We start from the raw sequence: 17,081 nt of genomic DNA, 5'->3' as shown, positions 1-17,081 counted from the left end.
GGGTTCGATCCCGACCCTGACGCCTGCTGCTGTATATTTGGAGTTTGCGTGTCTCTCTCTCCGTGGAGATGTTGACTACCTCGCCTGGTGTGCAGGAGGTCGTGGGTTCGATCCCGACCCTGACGCCTGCTGCTGTATATTTGGAGTTTGCGTGTCTCTCCATGGTGAGATGTTAACTACCTCGCCGGGTATGCAGGAGGTCGTGGGTTCGATCCCGACCCTGACGCCTGCTGCTGTATATTTGGAATTTGCGTGTCTCTCCATGGTGAGATGTTAACTTCCTCGCCGGGTATGCAGGAGGTCGTGGGTTCGATCCCGACCCTGATGCCTGCTGCTGTATATTTGGAGTTTGCGTGTCTCTCTTCCCCCATGGTCGCGTGATTTTCCCCCAGGTCCTCTGGGTTTTCCCTCCACAAGAACACGAGTTTAGAGTATTTGGCTGCTACTATACATTTCCACCATCGCTGAGCTATCATTTGTGATATCCACGTCGCTTCTGAAAAAAAATCCATGTAGCTCAGTGGAGCTTACTTGGTAGAACAAAAAAAATACTGCGTAGTCGTAGTTAGTAAATGCACGCGTAGAGGTTCTCTCTCGAGCTCCCCACTAAAGTGGAGGAACTTCCTCTGGCAGGGGGGCGAGCGAGACATTGCAGGGCTGCGCCGTTTCACGGCATCCGTGTCCACGTGTTTTGGGTTGTTCCCAAGGAGCGCAGCGGCCTCAGCGAAGCGAACCGGCGAGCCGAGTTCGCCTCCCGCCCGCGGCCAATAAAGGTGGCGAGCATCTGAACCCGTCCCCTACACCTCGCCCTAGGTTGACTCGGCCTTAACACACGGGCGGAGTTTGTGACTTCTATATTTGGGTGCGGGTGGTGGGGGCAGGGGGGGATGCGGTTCGCTTTCTCCCGCACATTGGAAATCGCAGGTGCGTATTATTAATTCATATTTTAAACAAAAATCTTAATTGTAAACGGCTGAAAATAAATTGATAAAGGTGTCCCAGTTTGGGCGGGGGCGTTGCATCCCCTACACCCCCCCCCGTGCCCCCCCATCCCCCCCGCCCCCCCCCCCATCCCCCCCCCCCGCCCCCCAAACGCCTCCCACTGCTGAATGATCCTCGTAACACAAGTAGCTACACGTGCTACGGGCCCCGCACTTTCAAGGGCCCCCGCACTAAATGTTTTCAAGCTATCAATTCCGGTTCAGTGATTGTGCACTTGCTCTATCACTATAGTACTATACCGCCTTCAACTTTTACGAACGACTGCGTGTTTAAGGTTAGCGATTTGTCGTATTATCTGGCCGTATAGCAAATGGAAAAAAATACAATTACTTTACTATGCAAGTTAAAAATGCGTGTGTTTTAATATTAACGTGTTTTTTTATGGCCCCTTAATAACATCATATGCTACAGGCCCCGCACTAGCTTAATCCGGCACTGGTGCGGCGTGTAAAGATCAAGGACTGGGGAGACAAAGGTGTCTGGGCGTGGTGCTGCCCCCCCCCCACCACCCCCCTGCCCCCTTCGTGCGGCGTTCCGGCCCCAATAGGTGCTCGCTAACAGCGCCAGTTACTGCCGCTGCCTTTCAGCTCGGGGCCGTTACCTAAGCCGAGCTGGCGGGCTGCGCGCACTCCCACAGATGCGTTTGCTTTGAGATCCTCCCCCGAGGGGGGACGCCACCACGCTCCCTGCACGTGTGTGTGTGTCTGTGTGTGTGTCGGTGTGGGTGTGTGTGTGTGTGTCTGTGTGTGTGTCGGTGTGGGTGTGTGTGTGTGTGTCGGTGTGTGTGTCGGTGTGGGTGTGTGTGTGTCGGTGTGGGTGGCTGTGTGTCTGTGTTTGTGCCTGTGTGTGTGTGTCGGTGTGGGTGGCTGTGTATGTGTCTGTGTGTGTGTGTCGGTGTGGGTGGCTGTGTATGTGTCTGTGTGTGTGTCGGTGTGGGTGGCTGTGTGGATGTCTGTGTGTGTGTCGATGTGGGTGGCTGTGTATGTGTCTGTGTGTGTGTGTCGGTGTGGGTGGCTGTGTGGTTGTCTGTGTGTGTGTCTGTGTGGGTGTCTGTGTGTGTGTCTGTGTGTGTGTCTGTGTGGGTGGCTGTGTGGGTGTCTGTGTGTCTCTGGGTGTCTGTGTGTAGGTGTATGTGTGTGTCGGTGTGGGTGGCTGTGTGGGTGGCTGTGTGGGTGGCTGTCTGTGTGTGGGTGTCTGTGAGTAGGTGTGTGTGGGTGTCTGTGTGTGTGTGTCGGTGTGGGTGGCTGTGTGGGTGTCTGTGTGGGTGTCTGTGTGTGTGTCTGTGTGGGTGTCTGTGTGTGTGTCTGTGTGGGTGGCTGTGTGGGTGTCTGTGTGTCTCTGGGTGTCTGTGTGTGTCTCTGTGTGTAGGTGTATGTGTGTGTCGGTGTGGGTGGCTGTGTGGGTGGCTGTGTGTGTGTCTGTGTGGGTGGCTGTCTGTGTGTGGGTGTCTGTGAGTAGGGGTGTGTGGGTGTCTGTGTGTGTGTGTCTGTGTGTATAGTGGGGAGCGGTAGTGTAGCGGTTAGCGCGTTGCGCTACGAACCCGGCGACCCGGGTTCGATTCCCGCTCACGGCCAACGCCAGTGACGATTATCTGAACTGGTCCTGGGCCTCCCCTAGGTCGACTCGGCCTCAAATGAGTACCTGGTGCGGTGTGTAAACATCGCCACTGGGGAGACAAATGCAGCCGGCCGTGGTGCCGGCCTTCATAAGTGCCGCTCGCCGACGGCACTTGCTCCAACAGTCTGTATGTTGCATTTCTTTCACGCCGTACGTAGCCAACCGTGTTGTTAATCGGTGGTGCGGTGGAAGGACAACAAACTGAGAGCAAATGCTGCCAAATTAATTTGAACGCATCGAATTGGAACGAGTGAAATGGCTCCGTGGGTCCGGCACAGATGGGACAGGTCAGAAGCGATGGGAGGAGATGATGGCGATTGAAGGTTTTCACTGTCACCATGATGTTCTCACGGTTGTATGTCTTTGACGTTGATGCGAAATAAGTTCAACATCCATCCATACATACATCCTATTGTTCTATCCCCATTGTTTCACCTCTATGATGATGCCAATCACAATTGTTCGTTCTTCTTGATATTGACGATTCCATTGTTCCATCTCGGCGACGATGCCAATCCTATTGTCCTCTCTCACTGATATTCACACTCCTATTGTTATATCTCCATGATATTGAGGATCCCATTGTTATGTCTCTGAGTCCAATCCCATTATTCCATCTCGGCGACGATGCCAATCCTATTGTTCTCTCTCACTGATATTCACACTCCTATTGTTATATCTCCATGATATTGAGGATCCCATTGTTCTATATCTCTGAGTCCAATCCCATTGTTCCATTTCTCCGATATTCACGACCCCATTGTTCTATCTCCGTGTGATGTCGACGACGGCCCCCGATGGGAGCAGCCAAGGTTCCCGAGGGCAGCAGCAGCAGCAAGTCCCGGCGCATGAGCGTGGCGTGTCCCTCCTTCCTGCTCAGCTCCCTGCGCCTTCGCAGCGTGAGCAGCACCGCGCTCAACGGACCCCCGCGGCACCTGGGGGACCGGCCCGGATCAGCACGCTCCGGGAGGAGACCCCGCTCGGAACAGACGACCCCCGTGGCGGGGAGGAGCCCCTCGAGGGAGCCCCCCCAAACCGGCGAGGGGGGGGGTCCCAGCGGTGCCCGCGGAACCAGCGGCACCGGGACTCGAGCCGTCGGTAAGTGGTGGTCGAGAGGGGGGGGTAGGTGAGTGCGGGACCCCCCCCCCCCATTGCAAACGAGCCTCCTACTCTCTTATTAGGGGGAACGCGTGGGATGATAGCACGGGTGAGAAGCGATGGAGGTAGATGATGATGATGCAATCATAATCTTTATTTAAACACGTGGTTATTCGCAGCAAATATTATGATTCCCCATCGATTTTTCACGATGCCGAGAGCCATAGAATTAGTTGTGCAGCAATCTGATCCGTAACGATCTTTTGCATGGATATGGCAGCTTGCGTAACAGCCTACACAGCTCAAAAGCCTGTGCATTGCATCACATCTCATCGCAAACATTAGACGGGTACCGTCTAATGTTTGGCAGCTGTCCCTGTGTAGCAGTGAGCGTTATTCTGAGTGTATGGGGTGATGATTAGCAGGTGTTGTCAACTTGAGTCATTTAAATAGCAGACATGATGAGGATGATGGTGATGATGATGGTGGTGATGATGAGATCAATGGATGGTATGTGTTGCGTGTTCTACCCTGGGCTCATGGTAATGATGGTGGTGATGATGATCGGGCAAATGAATTGACGAGTGAGTGTAGTTGCGAATGAATGGGTGAATGAATGAGCGAATCCGTTGGTGAACGACCGCGCGAGTACGTCCGCAGGTGTGTGAATGACTGGAGGAACGAGTGCACGAGAATGTGAGAGAATGAGTGTGAATAAGTAATTGAACGAATGTGTGATGGAATGAGTGGGCGAATGAATGGCCGAACGTTTTGCATGAGATAACGAATTCGATGCGTGTGTGAACACAACCAGCGAATGGAATAAGCTGGTAAATGAGCCGACGAGCCAGCGCACTGGTAATGTATGAACCGAGCGAATCTCGTGGTTTAACTGTACCACTACCTTGACCCCACCTTGATCCCCCCCCCCCCCGAGGGGAGCCTAGAACCCCGAAACTCCCCATGTCCCCCTTGCCCTTGAAGGGGTCTGCAGAGGGATGAATACGAATGTGGGGGGCACAGGCAGCCACAGGAGATGTGTGCGCGTGTTTGTTGTGTGTTTTATTCATATTGTGTTTTTATTTATTTTATTTCTCTACACTGGGTGGTTGTCACTCATTTTATTGGCGGGGTCGCGGGGGGGGTTGGAGCTATTTTTAGACTGGAATTAGTGCGCTGGTGGGGGGTGGGGGGCACAGTGGGAGGTGATGGATGTGGAATAAACACGAAGAGGCCTGAGAGGGAGCTGATGGTGCCGAGAGAGCGCGTGTACAGCAGCCTGCACTCAGCAGCCTGCACTCAGCGCCCTGCACTCAGCACCCTGCACCCTGCACTCAGCACCCTGCAATCAGCACCCTGCACTCAGCACCCTGCACTCAGCGCCCTGCACTCAGCACCCTGCACTCAGCACCCTGCACCCTGCACTCAGCACCCTGCACTCAGCAGCCTGCACTCAGCGCCCTGCACTCAGCACCCTGCACTCAGCACCCTGCACCCTGCACTCAGCACCCTGCACTCAGCACCCTGCACTCAGCACCCTGCACCCTGCACTCAGCGCCCTGCACTCAGCGCCCTGCACTCAGCACCCTGCACCAGGAGCTCTGCACTCAGCACCCTGCACTCAGCACCCTGCACTCACCACCCTGCACTCAGCACTCTGCACTCAGCACTCAGCACCCTGCACTCAGCACCCTGCACTCAGCACCCTGCACTCAGCACCCTGCACCAGGAACTCTGCACTCAGCACCCTGCACTCGGCACCCTGCACTCAGCACTCAGCACCCTGCACTCTGCACTCTGCACCCTGCACCCCGCACCCTGCCCCCTGCCCCCTGCTCCCCGCACCCTGCCCCCTGCACCCTGCCCCCTGCTCCCCACACCCTGCACCCTGCACTCAGCAGCAGCAGCACCCTGCACCGCTCCCCACCGCCCTTATCCTCCACCGTCCTGGACATGACCCCGAGACACACTCGGGACCCCGTCCATATCCCGCTCCAGTCTAGGATCGGGATGGGGAGCCACGGGACGTGGGGGATGGGGGAGGGGGGAGGGGGGAGGATGGACACGAGACCCCCTCGCTGACGCGGGCGCACCGGAGGGGGGGGCCCATTTGAAGTGGGGGCTTCAGAGGCGATGCGGGGAGGTAGTGACCTCTACCGCGGCGCTTTCATGTGCGGCCTCGCTCCCTCGCTCCTCCCCGCTCCGTCTCCTTCAGCTTCGTCCCTGGCTCCCCCTTCTCCTCTCTCCCTCCCACCCACCCATCCACCTCGCTCCCCCCCCCCCGCCTCCCCCCGCCTCCCACCTCGCTGCCGCCCTGTCTCGCTCCCATCCCGGAGTCTCGCTGCTGCTGCTGCTGCATCAGCGTCGTCGTCGTCGTCAGCTCGCTTCTCGCTCCGTCTCTCTTCGCCTCGTGCCCCTCGCTCGGCAAACCACGCGCGGGGCGCTGAGCGGTAGCCACTCGGACGAGGTGGTGGTGGTGGTGGACGAGGTGGAGGGTTAGGAGGAGTGGGGAGGGGAGGTGAAAGTGGGAGGCGACGGGACGCGCAGACATGGAGGGAGAAGCGGAGTTCTTCCCGGAGGTCTCAGTGAGCGACGATTTTTTTCTACCTGTGTGTGTGTGTGATTGTCCACCTGTGTGATTGTCCACCTGTGCGATTGTCCACCTGTGTGTGTGCGATTGTCCACCTGTGTGTGTGTGATTGTCCACCTGTGTGATTGTCCGCTTGTGTGTGTGTGTGATTGTGTGTACCTGTGTCTGTGTTATGCGTGTGTGTGTGTGTGTACCTGTGTGTGTGTCTTATGCGTGTGTGTACCTGCGTGTGTGTGTTATGCGTGTGTGTGTACCTGTGTGTGTGTTATGTGTGTGTGTGTGTACCTGTGATTGTGTGTACCTGTGTCTGTGTTTTGCGTGTGTGTGTACCTTTGTGTGTGTGTAACTGTCTGGGTCTGTGCGTGTGGCTTTGTGTATGTTTATTGTGCGTGTTACCTGTGTGTGTGTTCGTGATTTAATTGTATGTGTGTTGTTCGTGCACGCGTTAAGCGCGTGCCTGTATGGCGTGTGTGTGTGTGCGCGCACGTCTATGTATAAGTGTGTCTAATGTGTCTCTGTGTGTGTGTGTCTCAGACACATACACAGTCTGTCTCCTTGTGTCTCAATGGCGCTCCTGTGTCTGTCTTTGTGTGTGTGTCTCTCTGTCTTGGTGTCCCAGTGTCACTCCTATGTCTCCGTGTGTCTGCGTCTGTGTGTGTATCCGTGTCTTTGTCTCCCTGTCTCCGCGTCGCCCCCGTGTCTCTCCCCGTGTCTCGGCTCGTGTCTCTCCCCGAGGCGAGGGGACGCGATACGGGAGTCATGCGAGCCGAGTCGGGCCATCGATCGCTCAAAGATGTCACGGTCAGGGTGATGATGGGATGGCGGGTCACCGGTGATGGGATACGCGTGATCGGTAATGGGTGGCGGGTGAAGGGAGGTGAGCGATGGGTGAAGAGTGGATGGGTGGTGGATGATGAGTGATGGGAGATGAATGAAGGGTGTTGGTTGGAGAGTGGTGGGTGATGAGTGATGGGAGATTGGTGAGTAGCGGGTGATTGGTGAGTAGTGGGTGATTGGTGAGTAGTGGTTGATTGGTGAGTAGTGGGTGATGAGCGATTAGTGTGGGGAGATGGGTGGTGGTTGATCAGTGAGGTGCGGTGAGCAATGGGTGATGGGTGATGAGTCGTGGGGGATTAATGAATAACGGGAATATGCATGATCGGTTATAGGTAATTAATGAGTGACGAGTGGATCGTTGGTGGGTGATGGGTGGCATAATGTGGATATTTGGTGATGGGTGGTGAGTGATAGTTGAAGTTTATGGCCAAATCGGCCGTGATGCCACCACCTTGCCAGATCCCGTAGCTTGCCGCGCGCAGTAGAGAAATGCCCTCTCACTCGCTCCATCACACCGTCTGTCCTTTGGCCTACTCTTCCCCTCGGTCGCCCGACTCGTGGAGCTCACGAGCCCACCCTGCACACACACACACGCGCACACACGTGTCCTACCCAGGGCTCCCCCTGCGTCCGCCTGCTCGCACCTGCAACACGCGCGCTCGACGCTCTCTCACGACGTGTCGCATCGTCCGTCTCCGAGCCGAGTCAGACAGCCAGCCGCGCACACCTCTGTGCTCGATGCGAATATTCGAGCCGCCGCGTATTTAAAGGGGGGCCCAGCTCCCCGATGCATTCTGCATGGAGTCACAACAACGCACAGGGGGCAGTCCGTAGTGGGGGAGGGGGGGGGGCAAAGTACTACGTCTGACTCCGTGATGTCGGAGGACGGGAGGGGGGGTGGTAGCAAAGCTTGGGGCCCAGGGCGGTCGCCCCGATTCGCCGTTACCCTAGCGACAGACAGCTCCCCCCCCCCCCCCAGTGTCAATGTCGCTTCTCTGTACACTGCAATCTCATCCAAACCGGTGTCCCTAGCTCCCCCCCACCCCCGGCCCCATCGCTCACCTGCCCTGCTAAAGCAAGGCTCCTCCTCCTCTTGACCTCCTTGTCACAGCCTCCCCCCCCCAGCCACAGCTGCCTCGATCTGACAAGACGTCTTCTGCCACCTGATACAAGAACATCGTCTTACGACTCGAGCTGTGTCAGGCTCACGAGGATGATGAAGGAGTCGTATTTCCAGTGGCAATTCGGAGGGCGTTGACGGGCGTGTTTTGTGATCAGTGATTATCGCGTGGCCGTTGTGATCGTCGGCTGTGTTCACAACTGTGTACAATGCCGAGCCCGCGCGGAATTCTCGCGGTCAGCCGTGCGTCGCTCCGTGTTAGGCAGTGCCTCGTGGAAGGCGATCTCCGGGAACTACATCCGAGCCAGTAGGCACGGAACGTTGGGCCGACGTGGGGGGAAGGGGGGGGAACGTGAGCCCAACGTTGCATGTTTACTGAGGGATTTGTTGTTGTTGTTAATCCACAAATGAGGGCACAGGAAAATTCCACACGAGCCCGCTGCAGAGAAATGTTCATCACGTGGCAGTCAAAGCGATATTCTTTTTTACTTCTCAGAGCTGGTATTTTGGTCAATTTTAAGTTAAGAACCAAATGCGTTTGTATGCTTTATGTGGTTTTCATCATTTTTCAATTTCCTTCCGTCGCTAGCTCCCCCCCTCCCCGCAAAGAGCCAACATATGACTGTAATGTCACTCGGATTGGCCAAAGCATCCCAATGCCGCAGAAACTACCTGCAACATTTTACTCAATTGGAGCTACACACACCGCAGCAGCGGCAGCAGCATCGCCCCCTACTGCAACAAAATGACCCTCCTGACAATGAGTGTTGAGACTAGGTGTGAGGATTTCCTGGGGAAAACGAGTGTGTTCAATAAAGTTAGCACGTCCTCTGTCTGGCTTATTCTCTGCGCGCGCCATTCCAGAAACCATAAGTGGGCTGGCTCGGCACGGCTCGGCACGCTTTCCAACTCGCGTGGGAACGCAGCAGTATCAGCAGCAGCAGAAGCAGCAGCAGTATCAGGGCCACCCGCTTGCTGCAGTGAGGCTCTGAGTCGCGGTGCCCCTTGGCAAGGAGTTGTGACCCTGTTTGACGTTGCTTAATTTACCTGCTGAGAATTGCTGGCACCCTTTTTAATGGGGCAATTTCATTGTCATTAGTCACGAGCAAGCAGAGGCAATTACCCATCAGCGGCAATTAACCCCCCACCCACCCATCACCGCCCAGCCCGCGAGCTGAGCTATTAGGGGGAGATAGGGAGAGACGACCCCTACCCAGCACGTGGCCAACACGAGGATGAGCCCCCCCCCCCCCTCTGTCGCTGTCTCTTAGACTAATTACTCCATTCATCGACCACCCCCGTAACCCCCACCCCAAAGATGAGAACTCGCTTGCCGCCCCCCCCCCCTATAATTACTCATCTCGTCCCCTTCATACCCCTCCACCCCCATCCCTCGTCTCGCCCCCCCTAATTGCTTCCACTGATCCCCCTCCTTCTACCCCCCCCACCCCCGCAGACCCCCTGCCGGAGGCGCAAGAACATGGCGTCGTACCTGGGGGACGTGATGGTCCCCTTGGAGAAGTGGGGGCCCCCCGAGGGGGCCGCCCCGACCCCCGCGGGGAGCCCCGTGGACGGGAGCAAGGTGCGGCAGGGGGGGGCTCGCATCGGTGGCATCTTCGGGCCCGGAGGAGCCGTGGTGAAGGTGGGCGGTGTGAGTGTGTGTGTGTGTCGGGAGTGGTGGCGCAGTGGTTAGCACGCTGCGCTACGAACCCGGCGACTCGAGTTCGATTCCCGCTCACGGCCAACACCAGTAACGATTATCTGAACCGGTCCTGGGCCTCCCCTAGGTCGACTCAGCCTGAAATGAGTACCTGGTGTGGTGTGTAAACATCGCCACTGGGGAGACAAAGGCAGTCGGGCGTGGTGCTGGCCACCCACCCCCTCGTGTACCGTTCCGGCCTTCATAGGTGCTCGCTAACAGCACTTGCCCCTACAGTCTGTTAAGGCTATACGGGGGATCTTTGTGAGTGTGAGAGTGAGTGTGTGAGTGTGTGTGGGTGTGTGTGTGTGGGTGTGTGTGTGAGGGTGTGAGTGTGAGTGAGTGTGTGTGGGTGTGAGTGAGTGTGAGAGTGAGTGTGAGAGTGAGTGTGTGTGCTGGCACAGTAGGTCGACTCGGCCTCAACTGTGTATAAATCGCCACTGGGGAGACAAAGGCGGCCGGGCGTGGTTCTGGCCACCCACCCCCTCATGTGCCGTGCTGGCCTTCATAGGTGCTCGCTAACGCCACTTGCCCCAACAGCCCGTGTAGGCTATACGGGGGAGCTGTGTATGTATGTGTGTTAGTGTGTGTGTGTGTGTTTGTCAGTGTGTGTGTGTCGGTGTGTGTGTGTGTGCTCTGCTGGTTATTGTGAGCGTCTCTTCTCCACCCTGGGGCGGCTAAAACACCGCATAGATGACACCAGGTGGTTTCCAGCTCCCTCGTAACGCAGAACACCTGGGCCTGTCACGTGACCCCCTGGGCCTGTCACGTGACCCCCTGAGCCTGTCCCGTGACCCCCTGGGCCTGTCCCGTGACCCCCGGCCAGCGGCCGAGTCTTCCACACTTTGCGCACTTTGCGCGTGACGGCCTCGGAGTGCACCGAGCCTGGCACGCGCGCCCCGCGTGGACGTCTCGGCCACGTTGGCACGCATGGCGGCTGTTGCGTGGGGGTCGCGTGTGGGTGTCTGTGCGCGAGTGTGGCCTCAAATATGGCACTTGCCCCTCAGCAGTCTGTTCAGGCTATACGGGGGATCTTTGTCTTTGTGTGCGTCCATTCAAGTGTGTGCGTTCACGTGCGCGCATACGTTTGTGTTTGCTCGAGGAATTAATCTGTGCACGTGTGTGTGTATTTGTGTGCCAGTAAGTGTTTCTGTGTACGCGTATTGTGTTTGTTTTTGCGCATCTCCATGTGTTTATTTGTGCACGTATGTATTTGTTTGTGTTGCCGTGTGTGTCTGTGTGGGGAGCGGTGGCGCAACGGTTAGCGCGCTGCGAACCCAGCGACCGGAGATGGATTCCCGCTCACGGTCAATACCAAGTGACGATTACCTGAACCGGTCCTGGGCCTCCCCGACGTCGACTGTAAACATCGCCACTGGGGAGACAAAGGCGGCCGGGCGTGGTGCTGGCCACCCACCCCCTCGTGTGCCGTTCCGGCCTTCATAGGTGCTCGCTTAACGGCACTTGCCCCAACGGTCTGTTCAGGATACACGGGGGATCTTTGTCTGTGGTTCAGTGGGGAGCGGTGGCGCAGCAGTTAGCGCTACGCTGCCCTACGAACCCAGCCACCCGAGTTCGATTCGTGCTCACGGCCAAAAACAGTGACGATTATCTCAACCGGTTATGGGTCTCATACGAGTACCTCTCGCCACGATGCGTACCTTGAACTTCTTTCGCACCGTACGTAGCCCACCGTGCTAATCGGAGGTGCGCGGGAAGGGCGGCGAAACTAAACGCAACGGAATAAGTTTCGGTCGAGATTTAAAAGTGCACATGGGAAGGACGAGCGTGTATCCGTGGTGTCTTCTGTTTGTTGGTTTGTTGGTAATGCCTCACTGTAAATGTATTGCGTGGGGGGGGGTGACCCTTGCGGTAAGACTTGGTGGGGAGGAACGGGGGCGGGGGGGGTGAATGGAACATTGTGATGGGAAAATGTCGGTGATGGTGGGAGAGGCAGATGAGTAGCGACGGTCTGTGATGATGTGTGGATGATTGTCGATGATTGATGCGATTGCTGTTAGGATATCATTGGGATGATAATGATTGAAGGTGTGGCTGGTGACGATCTTGGTGCGATGATTATTTATTTACGATGATGTGCTCGTGACGACGAGGATACTATAACATTGAGACCTTCCGATTAATGATGATGATGTGGTGATTACGTGATTGTAATCTCATACGTTGAAACGATGATGTTGATGATGGTGATCATGACGATAATGTTATGGAGACGCGGTGATTGTGATGTTAGGATGATGATGATGATGGAGGGGTACAAGTCTCTAATGAGTCTTCATACCTCGCTCTATTCCGCGTGAACACTGTGGGGGTCTATGCCCCCCCCCCTCTTCCATCCCCTCCACTCTCCCGCTCCCGGCAGAGACTGTAAGCGACTGTGACCCTGCGCTTGAGGAGGTCACAGTCACGGCTGGAAAACCCCCACAGAGCCTTGAGAAATACAATGACAAGGCGGCAAGCCAGGCCACTAAGCGAGCCGCTATGGCAGTATTGTTTACTAATTTTCCGGAGGGGGAGTGGGGCACTTTCGCTGATAAGACTTCAAGCGTGAAGGCCGCCACACATTTGAAACCATTGGGGTTTGACAGCAGCAGCATCATGATGGGGGTTGTGTTTTCACCATTTGTGTTTTGTCAGGAGCCGTCAGCAGCCTGCGGGCCTTACCAAGGCAATGGAACATTCGCTCGCACACCATGCACTGTAGAGTTTGTGTGTTCTCCCCCCCGTGGTCTGCATGGATTTCCTCCGGGTTATCCGGTTTTCTCCCAAAAGCTAAACAAAAAAACATACAATATGATTCATGTTGGCCAAACATCATCTCAATATAGCAGATACCCTCTTGCCAAAAGAGTCTTCAGGCTCGGTGTGTGCGCATGGCTTTCCTGAGTTAATGAGACCAATCCCGCCGCCTTGTTTCGGATGCACGAAGAAAGATCTGACCTAAATCACCCAGAATGCCGAGCCGGGGTCGGGCCATCGATAAAAAGTCGACCCAGCGTCAGCCGCGTATCGGCCTGCGTTAGTGACGAATGGAGGCTACGACGTCTTCCCAGTAAACATGGAATGTGGGGCCCACGGTTCTAACCCCGTGCCAACTTTGGCCCAACGTTCGCATGTTTATGTGGTTACCACACGGAGATAAATGTGGCCCACTGCCACATCGCCGGCAGGCTGTGTGCCACCGGGCTGTGTGCCACCAGGATGTGTACGTTCCACACGAGGTATTAAATTAAGGCTGAGTCGACCTAGGGGAGGCCCGGCACTGGCTCAAATATTCGCTCATGTTGTTGGCCGCGAGCGCCAATCGAACTTGGGTTACCGGGTTTGTGGCGCCACCTTGCCGAGCACTGCACTACCGCTCCACGGCTTGTCCACCCGCTCCATCGCCCACCCGCTCCATCATCCACCCGCTCCATCTCCCACCTGCTCCATCATCCACCCGCTCCATCGCCCACCCGCTCCACCGCCCACCCGCTCCATCGCCCACCCGCTCCACCGCCCACCCGCTTCATCGTCCACCCGCTCCATCGCCCACCCGCTCCATCATCCACCCGCTCCATCTCCCACCCGCTCCATCGCCCACCCGCTCCAACGCCCACCTGCTCCATCATCCACCCGCTCCATCTCCCACCCGCTCCATCATCCACCCGCTCCATCTCCCACCCGCTCCACCGCCCACCCGCTCCAACGCCCACCCGCTCCATCTCCCACCCGCTCCATCATCCACCCGCTCCATCTCCCACCCGCTCCATCGCCCACCCGCTCCATCTCCCACCCGCTCCATCTCCCACCCGCTCCATCATCCACCCGCTCCATCATCCACCCGCTCCATCTCCCACCCGCTCCATCTCCCACCCGCTCCATCATCCACCCGCTCCATCATCCACCCGCTCCATCATCCACCCGCTCCATCTCCCACCCGCTCCACCGCCCACCCGCTCCAACGCCCACCCGCCGACGCACGCAGCCACCCTGGACCTCTACTGCGGCACTCATCGCCACCGAACGCTCGCCGCCGCCGGGATTTGTGAGCGACGGTCGTCGCGATTCGAGACGCAGATCTTGAGCAACATATGAGTACCTGGTGTGGTGCTCGCTAACAACACTTGTCCCAACAGTCTGTTAAAGCTATATGGGGGATCTTTGTCTTTGTTGATCCTATATCTGTATATCTCTGTGTACGTGTGTGTATGTATGTGTGTCAATGTGTAAATTGTGTGTATGCCTGCAGTGGTTAACACTCTGCGCTATCAACCCCGATGTCCCGAGTTCGATTTCCGCTCACGGCCAATATCGTTGAAGAATATTTGAACCGGTCCTGTGCCTCCCCTAGGTCGACTCGGCCTTAATTGCGTATCGTACCTGGTGCGGTGTGCAAACATGAGCACGGGGGAGACAAAGGTGGTCGGGCGTGGTAACTGGCCACCCACCTCCCTCCGGTGCCACGCCAGCTTCGACATGTGCTCGACAAAAGCACTTGCCCCAACAGCCTGATGGAGGCTATAAGAGGGGAGGGGGGACCTTTGTCTTTGTGCGCAGGACTCGGACCGGCTGGAGATCCTCCGGGGCCGCCTCTCGGCCTTCGAGCTCCACGGCCTTCCCCGGCCTCGCGACGCCGCCGAGTGGAGCGAGCCGCTGCCCGACCTCGAAGCCTCGTGGACACAAATCTGCCACGACCCCAAGGTCAGGCTCACCACGGTCATGGTCAAGGTCGGGGGGCAAAGGTCGTGAGAACTAAGCGAAACAATTTTTATCATTTTACCAGGTAAGGCCCACTGAGCGATGTAGTTCTTTTTTGTACAAGCGCCTGCCTATCACAAATGACAGCTCAACGAAGTGCATTATCACCACGTGGAATTTATAGTAGCAGCCAAATACTCTAAATGCGTGATGTTTGATTCTAAACGTGGAGGGAAAGACCAGAGGACACGGAGAAAAATCCGCACGACCACGGGGAGAGAGAGAGACACGCAAACTCCAAATATACGGCTGGCGTCAGGGTCGGGATCGGACCCACGACCTCCTGTAAACCAGGCGAGGTAGTTAACATCTCGCAGCCACCGTGGCGCCCTGGCTCGAGCCCCACCACCGTCCATAACCCCCTGACCATCTCCAAAACTACCACCCTCTGACCCGCGAGAGACGATGACTGTCGAGACGAGGTGAGGTTGGCCTGGATATGTATTTGGGATGGAGCCGTGTCGCAGTGGTTAGCGCACTCCGCTATGAACCCATCGGTGGTGAGTGATATCTGAACCGGTTCTGGGCCTCCCCTAGGTCGGCTGAGTCTTAATTGAGTGCCTGAACCGCTCTTGTTCCCATCACCAACCCACAATGACCAGCGTGGTGAAGTATGGTCATATCATCAATCCCCACAACCGACAATCGCATGGAGAGGGTCTTCATCCAGCAGTAGCGCAATGGCCGCCGTTTATTATTGTACGCGTCTCCATCGTGTTGTGTATATGTTCACCACCGTCGTCGTCGTTGTTGTTGTCCTCGTCCGCTCCCCTGAGTCGACCGGGGGGAGTGTTTGGCCCGTGCGTTTGATCCGGGGCCGAGTTTGCGCCCTCGCCACTGGAGGCGCTGACGTCGCGAGGGGTCAAAGGTCACGTGCGAGGTTGATTTGTCCTTTCCTGCCGCCCCCCCAAGAGACCATCAAGTGGCTTAGACCTCGAGTACCACGTTTAATCACAACTCAGTCTGTGAGTGTCTATGGGTTTCTGTGTCTATGGGTCTCTATGTGAGTGTCTATGGGTCTCTATGTGTGTGTCTATGGGTCTCTGTGTGAGTGTCTATGGGTCTCTGTGTGAGTGTCTATAGGTCTCTGTGTGAGTGTCTATAGGTCTCTGTGTGAGTGTCTATAGGTCTCTGTGTGAGTGTCTATAGGTCTCTATGTAAGTGTCTATGGGTCTCTGTGTGAGTGTCTATGGGTCTCTGTGTGAGTGTCTATGGGACTCTATCTGAGTGTCTATGGGTCTCTATGTGAGTGTCTATGGGTCTCTATGTGAGTGTCTATGGGTCTCTGTGCGAGTCACTCGCCACACCAAGAACCCGGTGTAATCACGTGATGCTAAGACCTGGATGCGAGCCCAGGCCCTCTCCGCCGGTGCCGCGCGCCGTCGCTCTGACCCCGTGGCCACCCTCGGAGCAGCGGGGCCTTTTGGCCGCTGGCTACCGAACAAGGACGGTCGGTCGCTGCATCGCGCATTCAGATGCGCCGCTGCTTCTGCGGCCGTCTGGAACGCGCTCTTTCTTCCGACATTAGGAAGCCACTGGCAGACGTGCACTTTTAAATCATCATCTAGATCAGGGGTGGGGAACATTGTTTTCTGCCAAGGGCCATTTGGATATTTATGACATCATTCGCGGGCCGTACAAAATTATCAACTTAAAAATTAGCCCGTTATATTTGGTCAAAACATTTAATTAACTCGCCCCTAATGTGATTGCTGGGAACTGCTTCTCTCTGGCGAGGAGGTTGATGTTAGCTGGTATTGATGATGTTGCTGCTACTCGCAACAGCTTTTCCAGGTTTGCTCCTAGATTTAATGAATTTCGAGTCCCGCCTGCGGTTGCCTTGGCAGGGCCACACCAAATGATTTTGCGGGCCTTATACGGCCCGCGGGCCGAACGTTCCCCACCCCTGGTCTAGATGGACAAGCTCAATTCAATCTCGTCGTTGTGCTTAGTTTGTAGTCCTTTCCCAGCGCCTCCGTAGCGTTGGCTACGTGTGTAGGGTGTGAAAGAAGTTCATGGTACACGCGTACGCACGGCCGCCACCACCACCTCCTCCTCTTTTGCCCGTTCATTGTTTTTGGCAGATCGCGCGAGTTTCCATTGTTCCAGGGAGGGCACGGCGGTGAACTCGCGATGCTCCGCCGTGTTGTTATTCGCGCCGTGTTTTTGCCGAGCGAAACTTCAAAGGCGAGAGAGGTGGGTGGGGGGGGGGTGGAGAGACGCCTTCACAGAATTCACATCTTAGCTTCAAACTCCACTTTCATATCGCAACGTGGCAGCGCTCCATGAAGGTGAGGAATGATCATAGCAACGCATTTAATAATAATAATAGATTACAGCCATTTGTCAATCCACTG

The 17,081-nt window shown here is 56.3% G+C and overlaps 1 protein-coding gene across 1 annotated transcript in view; it reads left to right on the top strand.

The window, feature by feature from the left end:
* Nucleotides 1–17,081, top strand: part of LOC144728430 (pleckstrin homology domain-containing family G member 5-like) — a 44,256-nt gene that overhangs the window by 9,982 nt on the left and 17,193 nt on the right. The window contains 4 exon segments of the mRNA XM_078607867.1: nt 3,427–3,717; nt 9,721–9,814; nt 9,816–9,906; nt 14,524–14,667. Coding sequence (XP_078463993.1) covers nt 3,427–3,717; nt 9,721–9,814; nt 9,816–9,906; nt 14,524–14,667 — 620 coding nt within the window.

The sequence above is a fragment of the Lampetra planeri genome, chromosome 28 (genome assembly GCF_965212315.1).
Source record: "Lampetra planeri chromosome 28, kcLamPlan1.2.h2, whole genome shotgun sequence".
Classification (NCBI taxonomy): domain Eukaryota; kingdom Metazoa; phylum Chordata; class Hyperoartia; order Petromyzontiformes; family Petromyzontidae; genus Lampetra; species Lampetra planeri.
This window is presented reverse-complemented; position numbering and strand designations above follow the sequence as displayed.